A 9,954-nucleotide genomic window follows, 5' to 3' on the forward strand; every position below is an offset into this window, starting at 1 on the left:
ATTAATTTGAAAATGTTGTGAATTTTTGTTGTGTCCATAGCATTACAATATTACTCATAAAAACTCAATCAAACAACCAAATAGCTATTCCACATTAAATAAAAATAAATAAAAAATAAACCTATTCCACATAAATAAGCATTTATTTACCGGATTTGTTACAACATACCAAACATACTTTAGATTTTCTTCCCTTTTGAAACCTACCTAACTTGGCACCGGAAAGTTCAATGGAATATATTGGGAGGAAAAAAAACCAAAAACAAAAATAAAGAATGAAAGAAAGAAAAGGGATAGAATAACGAGTTAAGTAGGAAAGGTTGGAGTCTGAAGAACCAACTGATTGTAAATTTGTAACGTTAGGATCGGATTAAAACGGCAGAATTAGTAGTACTAGGATCATCCATGACCTTCAAATGTCAACATGCCACGTGAGTGATTTTGGAGAGCAGTACAATGTGAGGGATTCAAATCCTCTAAATTTTGTAAGGTATTTTATTAATAGATTTTCTTAAATCCTAACTGCTCTTTTATGACTTAATGATCTAAATTTTGTCATATCAACATTCTACTAACAATAATCTTAATTGTTTTGTTTATAATATTATTTTATTAGTTTAAGAGTATTGTTAGTGAAATGCTAACATGGCAGAATCTAAACCCTTAAATCATAAAAGAGTAGTTGGGATTTGAGGAAATCTATTAGTAGAGTACCCTAGGAAATCTAGAGAATCTGAATCCATGTATGAGCACTGTGGGCCAAAGAATTCACCACTAATTAAGGAGCTAAGTTATTTAGTCGAATCCAAATCCTCTAGATTTCTTAGAGTACCCTATCAAATAGAGTTCCTTAAATCTTAACATTTCTTTAATGATTTAATATTCTAGATTTTGTCATGTCAGCATTCTACTAACAATAATCTTAATTGTTTTGTTTGTAACATTATTTTATTATTTTAAGAGTATTGTTAGTAAAAGGCTAACATGACAGAATCTATACCCTTAAATCATTAAAAAAAATTGTTAGAATTTAAAGAAATCTATTAGTAGAATAACCTAGGAAATCTAGAGAATATGAATCCAAGATGTAACTTAACAATATTTAATTTAGGAGCTAATTGGTTTTTAGGAGAATTAAAGAGTTTATTAAGGTGGATCTCTTTCTTAATCAACCAAACTTTATATAAATAAAAAAAATGAACGCTGTGGGGCGTACAAGGACCCAAGTGGGCATTTGGGCCCTTGGGCTCTAGCAAGGAGGGCCAATCTGTTCTTGGGCTAAGAACTTGTTAGTACTGCGGATCGGCCCATATGCCGAGGGTCCGAGGACACATCCGATGGTGAGTTTCTCCTCGGACAGACCCAAGAAAACTCGTAAATTCAGTACGAAGGCCAAGGCAGAATTCTGGAAAGACTGTTGGTTAAAAGGAGGAAACCCTTGTGTTTGAGAAACACCAAGAGCAAAGGCTGCCACCTCCACATTAAAGACTCTGCACCTACCTCCCTAGCCGCATTAATGGGGAAGTGACCCCTGAACAGTAAAGCTGAAACTTTTGGTCACTATTCAAAGGCACTAAGAAAAGAAATATCTAGAGGAGAGAGGATTTGAGCAACACGTGGATAAAGCATCAGAAAATGAAGTATTTAAGAGGGGTGAAGGTAAAAGAAAGGAGGGGGTCTGCAACTAAGAAAAAAAAATTAAGAATTGTAATCTTTAAGAAAGGAAGAGAAATAATATAACAGTAGTCCTCGGCTCACGTCCGAGGAGGTCCATCAACAATTATCATTCAATATTTACCGGTGTTTGTACTTCTTAGCCTGTTGTCAAGTTCTCAGTACTTCTAATCTAGATTTCAAGTCCACACTCTACAAATTTTATTGTTTAAGGCTCATTAGGCCTGAGCCCATAAATTTCTTTGGGTCCAGGTGCAATTGTGCACTTACAAACACACTAGACAATATTTTATTTTCAAAGATCATATCGTTAAAAAAAAAAATTGAAGAAATTTAAATTTGAAAACAAATCAAATTAATTTAAATTAAATTAAAAATTAGATATTAAACCAAATCAAGCCAGATTAAGAAAGTCACAAATTCAATTAAACTCCTTATTTATGAAAGATTATTTATTCATGAGAATCAAATCAAATAATGTAGGGAGAGTCACCAATTTCCTTGTTTATGAAAGATTATCTAATTAAAAGAATGGGTAAATTACAAAGTTAGTTCTTATCCTTTACATCATATTTCAATTTGGTCTTTAACCCTTTAATTGTGTCAATTTTGTCCCTAACCTTTCAGCGTCATGTCATTTTGGTCTTTGTCGTTATCTCTTAGATGGAAAAGTCTGATATGTCAAATGTAATAAAAAAAATTATTTGCCACATCAACCGCCAACTGTACACCCACATCATATTAATTTTTCTTTTCAAAGAAAAAAACTAAATTGTTGTTCTCACTTCTCACGTGAGATTGGGCTTGGGATAATATTTAAAATCACTCCTACTCTCACTCTCACTCTCATCTCTATGCCTAATCCCTAACTCTCTTGGCTAAAACAGGAATTGCAGACAGATGGCAATGGCGAGGTCAGGTGGCTGGGTTTTCTCTCCAGCCACATCAATTGACTTTTGGAATTTTCTTTAATTTTTAATCTACCCATACTCTGTTTGTTAATTAGTTTACGCAAACTGTTTCCATTTTTGAGAAATGAGATAAAAAAAAATCCAACCAAAAAAAGAAAAATAAAACAAACAACAAAATCAAAGAACGCACCTATCTTTGAGTAATTGAGCAAACTCTTCTTTTATAATCTGGTGCATGTATTTTATCGATTGGATTTTACATTGGGGTCCGCAAATTTTCAGCCATCTGGTACATGTAGTTTATGGACATGGATTGAATATGGTAATAATGATTTCGATGATATCATGTGGTCATTATCTTCTAGAGCACCAAAACAGTCGAACCTCCCATTCCCATATGCCTGAATATACAACTAGTAGATTGATAAATCTGTATTTCTAACTTTTATACACGATCTCTATTATGACCACTGACAAAGAGGATAGAAAGTAGAAACCATAAACAATCACCCAAACCCCAAATGAAAATCCACCTTTTCAATACCCCCAAACCCAAATTCCAAATCAATAAACCTAAGATGAGCGTGAGAGTTATTAGGGACATAGATGAGCATGAGAACGAGTGAGAGGGATTTTAATTTTTTTATTATTTTGTTTGACATTTGGCATTTAGTGTGACAAGTAAATTAATTTTTTATTATTCTGTTTGACACATCAAACTTTTCCATCCAAGAAATAACGGCAAAGACTAAAATGATACGACACTAAAAGGTTAAAGGTCAAATTGACACAATTGAAATATTATGGACTAAATTGAAATATGGTGTAAACGATAGGGACTAACTTTGTAATTTACCCTAAAAGAATTTAATCAAGTTTTAATCAAATAACCTCTATTAGGCACAGATATGGACAGAATGACCCTTTTGTATAAACTTGGAATAAATAAATAAATCTAAGACTTTAGGAACAAAAATATAAACAATCCAAGACTTTAAGGATCAAAAATTATAATTCAAACTAGAAAGAGAGTATTACACCACTCAACTTTTTTATGCGAATTTTGATAAATCTCTTATTAATTAAAATGACAAAATAATTAGAGATGAATAACCTTCTCAAATAAAAATCGTTTAAATTTTAAGTTCCTATTGCATAATAATTTTAAGTTTATATATTGAATAATAAATAATATCTAATTAGCATAAAATTCGATATTCGGTGTTAAAAACTTAGAGAACGTGAAATCTAAGAGTTAAAATTTTAAAATATTAATTCAATATAAAGAGTTGTATGTTTCACCATGGATTTTTTAAAATATTAATTCACTAAAAAGAGTTGTATGTTACACCATGCGTAACTTCATGCTAACCCATATACCGATACTCTGTAAAATACTTAACTTTAGTGACACTTTAAATTAAGAGTTCCTTTATCTTCTCTTTTTTCTCAAAACAAAAATATACAAAAACAAAAATCAAAGAGCTCATTTATAATAAAAAATTTCATTATTCTTGTATTGTCATTTCGTACATCTAAGAGCTCTTTATCAATTTAGTTACCCAACTCTTCCCAAGAAAGAAATATAAAAAAATTAGTTAACCAACACTAGTAATAGCTCTAAAGCACTTTAATACTGTAGTTTGCCAATCACTAAAACTTTTCAGTTAAACTTTTTATCACAAAATATCTCCAGGTAAAACTTTGCTTGCTAAAACTAACCATACAGATCACATTATTAAGCAAAAAGAATAAAATTTCTTTGTACTGGTGCAAAAATATATTGACCAGATGCTGAAAGCACCGCAAAATCATAAACCGTTTCAACTGGCAATACAAATAAACACTATAATTCTACCTCAACTAGAAGACTAACAGACCATCTTCTCAACAATGAAAAAAAAAAACACTAACAGACCAGAATTGTGCGCGCATTCAACATACAAATCTTCTCTCCATTATATAATCTGCAAAATCTATAATGAACTTTAAATTAGTGTTTATGCAGATTCAACATCAGAATCCTCTGGCCTCTCAATATATAGCTCAAATTCCTCGGGACTCCATCTACATATCAAGTGAAGCCGGAAGGTAGCCATCTGGGTTCCCAACAAACGCTGCAAACAAGAGAAAGGATATCACATTATCAGTTTCATCAACAACCAAAAAAAAAATTTAATATGAATAAATAGAAACAATCCATATTAATATTTATTATTGGTAAGTCACACATGCACCAATAGGTCTTGAACCCAAGACCTTTTCCTCCACCCCATTCGTTGTGGAGAGGAAATGTCATTTGAACTAGAGGTCATTTACTTTCTAATCAAGCAAAAAAAAAAACACTAACCAGTATACGAGCCGACTCAGGAGACAAAGGCTTTCCCTCTTCACAAACAACAAAGTCAGAAAGAAGCTCCACAACACCTGCACACCATAAAAAAAATAAATGATGTAAGCCTAAACATATGATACATGCATACAAGGTACAGAAAGCAGAAGAGAGCAATTACGAACCTTTGTTCAACCGAACAGGCATCCCTTGCTTCCGTAGAAAGGGCTCCATCTCATGTGTAAATTGCTCCAAAGGACCTTCCTTGAGCTCCACCTGAGAAATCCAAAGTAAATTTCAATTTATGATGAACAATATATGAGATATATCAACATCATAAGTCATAAATGATAGGTAACATATGGCTTTTGCCAGCTCATAGGCTTAAAATAACCAAAATGCATGACTTCCAAACATAAGATTGTAACATTTTTTATTGGTAAGTTACAAACAAACCCAGTGGGTCTCAAACCCACGACCTCACCCCCCCCCCCTCCCCCCCCCAATCCCATTATTACGGGAGGAGGGAGCACCAGTGGCAGTTCATTGTAGCATTTTTGTGAACATAGAACTATAGCATTTGGCCTGCAGAGAACAACTGAGTGCAAAAATTACGTGCTGACGAGAACAAATTCTAAATCTTTAGGTCACAACAAAACATGGCGAACGGATAATAGAAAAAGTTACTACAAACCTTTTCTGTTGCAGTACTTCCTGTCCTCGCAAAGTCATATTCCTCATATTCATTAAATAACCTACAAAAAGATTTTGAAAGAAGCATAAAGATAGAATTAGGAAGAGAAAATGGAACACTTGGGCAGGCTAAATATTGTGCAATAGAAGGCATGGCTACATCAAGATAGTCCAGTACAAAGGAAAATACAAGAAGTTTAATCATTTGGACATAACTTCAAAATGCAAGTACAATAAATAATTTGACATGTACATTTTCTTAAGAAGAGGGGGGGGGGGGGGGGGGTTGATAGGACTAAAGATCTACATCAGTAACTTTAAGCATTCACCATTACAATTCTCCAAAGGCAATAAACCCTTGATATGAAACAGGCTTATATATATATATATATATATTCACCATTTTTTTTCAAAAAACTATCAGGTACTAGCATAACCTGCCTCTTTTCCAACAAACTATGGATCAACATGAAAGACTCTCAAAATTTATTTTTCCCTTCTTTTTCCTTGCACATGCATGTGTTGTATGTGAGTGAAAAAGAGGGAGGTTACATTTTATAGATTCCATATATCTCTATTTCAAACACTCCTTTCTAAAAAGACCCATTTCAGCATATCCACCTTTTAATAACTCCCAAATGTTCGACCGTATTTCTTTATATTTTTCATCAAACTTAAAACAGTCCATCTAAAGCTCTTTTCAGTTCTGGTGAAGGGAGGAGAGAAGAAAAGAAACAGAAATTTTGAGTTTTATAGTGAAAATTCTAACACAGGGCTCCAAACCCCAATTCTCTGTCCTTTTATCATCTTTCCTTAGCAAACAATGGGAGCTTATGGTTCAGAACGTTAAATCCTCTGAAGCTTACCTTTCAATATCTTCTTTTGGCATATTGGTAAAACATAGCCCAGTATTTCCATGCAGAAGCTAAGACAAAAATTAAACAAAGGAAGCATAAGACAAAATATAAATATAAGATTTTTTTGATAAATAAAACAGTGTTATACAATATATCAATATAAGATAAAAAGAGCATTATGAGTTACTGACCGCATTAATGAGGGAACACTTACCTTCGAAACTTTATATATGTTAGGCCTAATCTCATCAGCAGCAGATCGTCCTAGAGCAACCTGCATGACTTTGTTCGAACCCAAGAAAAATCTGACAAAATAATACCAAAGCACTTGTCATTGTATGTTCTTATTTTCTGTAGTATCCATAGGTCAAAAACCAAATAGAACACAATCATGTACTCCAACTTAAGAACATCTCCTAATTAGGTTGTACTAAAGTTCCTTAAAACTGAATCACATCATGTTTACTATTTCAATTTAGCACCCAGATTGATACTGAATAAACATAGAAACCAAAACACATTTTGGATTTTGCCAATGAACCTGGTTCAAGTGACAACTCTTCCTCTCAAGTCTCGTGCCAGTTTAGAAAAATCACATGCATCTGGGGTGAGTGTGTAACTTACCAAATCAAGTACATTCAACCAATATCAAAAGCTCAATCAAGTACTTCCACACAATTGAACTGAAAAAAGTGTCACTCAGCATTCCAAATGCACAAATATCCAACCACACCATACACCCTTTTATCACAAAAATCAGTGATAAACAGCAGCACTATACAACACTCCATAACTTTTTATTGAATTAAGTGTTTTGACAAATCAACCGTTGGATTACATTATCTACTTATTGTACCCTCCATACTTTCAAAATATCGACCAATTGCTATCTCGTCATAAAACATTTAAATTTCAAGTTTTTTTATAAAAAAAATAAAACTAAAATTATACACAAACGAGCTACATGGTGTGCAAATTCATCATAACCCATATATATAAACCAAATTCAGGACAAGAATTTAACCTCTTTTCCTTCAAATCTAAACAATTGGCACCTCTTGTAAGACCAAAATGGATGGATTAGGTAATGGGTTCAAACCAAACTTACTAGTCAAAATAAAAAACAAAAACAGAAAAGTAAATGCAAGCAGAGTCTTTGTACAAACAATCCAAAGCTAAACCCCCCCCCCCCCACACACAAACACAATGAATTATTACCTGCTTGAAGACTTAAGGCGCTCTCTAAACTCCTTGAACTTGAGGTTCCTCATGTTTTCGAAAGAAAACACGTAAGCCCAGCTGTAAGTCTCTGCAGCATCTCTTATCGCATTCACTATCGCTTCTTTGTGTCCCCTGCCTTTCTTCCTCGTCTTCGAAAGAGTCACTAAGTTTTTTTGTATTGATAAGAGTTTAGTTTTGCTGAAAACAGAGAGAGAAAAAAACAGAGCAGAAAGAGAGAGAGAGAGAGAGAGAGAACCAACCTGGTCTATCACGCTTCGACTTCGGCATTTCTGTGTGGCGGCTACTTGTCTCTCGAGCTTTCTCAGGTTTTCAACTGCTAAAAACCTTTGTTTTCGTTTGTTTGAGGCTGGCTTTCTGTTTCTCACTTTTTTTTTCAAGTGCTTATGTCGCTAGGGTTTGTTTTGTTGGTTATAATTGTACGAATTGGAGCGGGGCGTCCGGGTTATAAATGACCCGGTTTAAATTTGGGGAGAAAATTCTCTTCACTCTTTTTTTTTTTTTAATTAAAGAAAAAAAATTATTTCTTTCTTTAATTCAATAATTGAGGAAGTAGATTTGAATAATAGATATCTCTTTTTTAAATTCGATAGTTGGGAGAGGGAGATTTGAACCATAGTGGAGCATTCAAGTTATAAATAACCCTGTTTAGATCTGAGGAGACAATTCTCTTTCACTTTTTTTTTTCTTCTTAATTCGGTACTTGGGCGAGGAGGATATGAATCATGGATGTCACATTTAGAAACATCAAAAGTTACCAACCAGTTAAGGACTAGATGTACAAGGCACTTGGCAAAAAAGACAATCATCTTCTAAACATTAATTTAGAGGATTTTAATTCTAATTAATTCTAAAGTTTATTCACAACTTATTGAGGTATTTGATTGCCAACGGTACAATATAATTTTTAAATGAGTAAATTGTAAGGGTCATATTTGCAAATTGGCATATTTTGAGACAAAATGCATTTCATATGTAATTGAGTCTTAATCTATAGCATGTTTAAGAAGACCGCAAAGATTGTTATCAAGTGGTATAATTGAAGACACGAGAATGCTCAAGAAAAACTGTACATGCTGGTCTCCCTTAATACCTATCGATCTATCAAGATTTAATAAACCTTGATACCTAGCTCGACACCTCTCAATCTATTGAGCTTGGGAAAAACTGAACATTATAGGGGGTGTTTGGTAGAATAGTTTGAGATGAGATTTTTGTAGTTTTTTGAAATACATGTGGGTAAAAAAGTGTGTAATGTTGTTTAAAATGTAAAAATGTGAGTTTGAAATATTAAACCAAACAGGCCTTATGTTTTTGGCCCATGATAACTTGGTTTTTTTGGAATTTGTGCACTAGGGTTCTATAGCACATAAAAGACATTTTATAGTCGTCATCATAGATATAGAGAGGCATGTGTAATGAGAGTTGCTGCGACGTTTGTGCACCTAGGATTTTGTGTCAAGCTACTCCCAGTTCATCCAAGCGTGGATTGAAGAACTCTACAAAGCTACAACAATAAATAAAATTAAAAAAAAAAAAAAAAAGTAGTTGTGAAGTTAATCATGGACTGGGAGATTCGTGCAAATGAAAAGTTTTATACAAGATCAAGTTCAATTGGGGATTGGAGTTGAAATTGGTATAGCTCCGTAAGGTCTACTGTAGGTAGATACTTTATGATAAACATGTAAGGTAAAATTTCTTATACTTGTAACTGTTTTTTATTGTTAGTGGATTATTTGGAAGTGGTGACTTGAAATTCACCTAGTGGTGTTTTGTCTGCGAGAGTTTTCTCCATTGTAATCAAATCTTCGTGTCAAGCTTATTTTCTACTACACTCTATTTAGTTAGGTGTTTTGATTTTGCCTAAATCTGATTTGCATGTAATATCGACTAATTAATCAACTTGGGTAATTAGATTATTTTTATTTTATATTAATTACAATTGCACAACTAAATAATAATAAAACTTATTGTGCAATTCTCTAAAAATAATAATTTATTGGGTAATTATACTTGTAAGCGCACAATTGTACCCAGACCCAAAAGCAGGTGATGGACTCAGACCTAATGAGCCTTATACAATGAAATTTGTAGAGTATGGATTTGAAACCTAGGTTTAGGATGTTGGAAATTTGATTAACAGGCTAGAATGCCACAACCTATGCAAATGATAAGCAAATATAACAAAGAAACCTCCTCGGATGTAAGTTGAGGACGAGTTGTATATTCCTTCTCTTTTTATGCCAAA

At 33.2% G+C, this 9,954-nt stretch overlaps 1 protein-coding gene across 1 annotated transcript; it reads right to left on the minus strand.

Moving 5' to 3' along the window:
- Positions 1-4,342: 4,342 nt before the first annotated feature.
- On the minus strand, positions 4,343-8,107 carry LOC142621559 (uncharacterized). The gene is made up of 8 exons (XM_075794847.1): positions 7,949-8,107; positions 7,686-7,851; positions 6,682-6,772; positions 6,477-6,535; positions 5,612-5,672; positions 5,103-5,193; positions 4,936-5,012; positions 4,343-4,702 (listed from the first exon to the last, which is right to left on the minus strand). The coding sequence occupies exons 1-8, from the start codon at positions 7,974-7,976 to the stop codon at positions 4,586-4,588; spliced, it is 690 nt and encodes a 229-aa protein (XP_075650962.1). The 5' UTR covers positions 7,977-8,107; the 3' UTR covers positions 4,343-4,585.
- Positions 8,108-9,954: the final 1,847 nt, after the last annotated feature.

The sequence above is a fragment of the Castanea sativa genome, chromosome 1 (assembly GCF_040712315.1).
Source record: "Castanea sativa cultivar Marrone di Chiusa Pesio chromosome 1, ASM4071231v1".
Classification (NCBI taxonomy): Eukaryota; Viridiplantae; Streptophyta; class Magnoliopsida; order Fagales; family Fagaceae; genus Castanea; species Castanea sativa.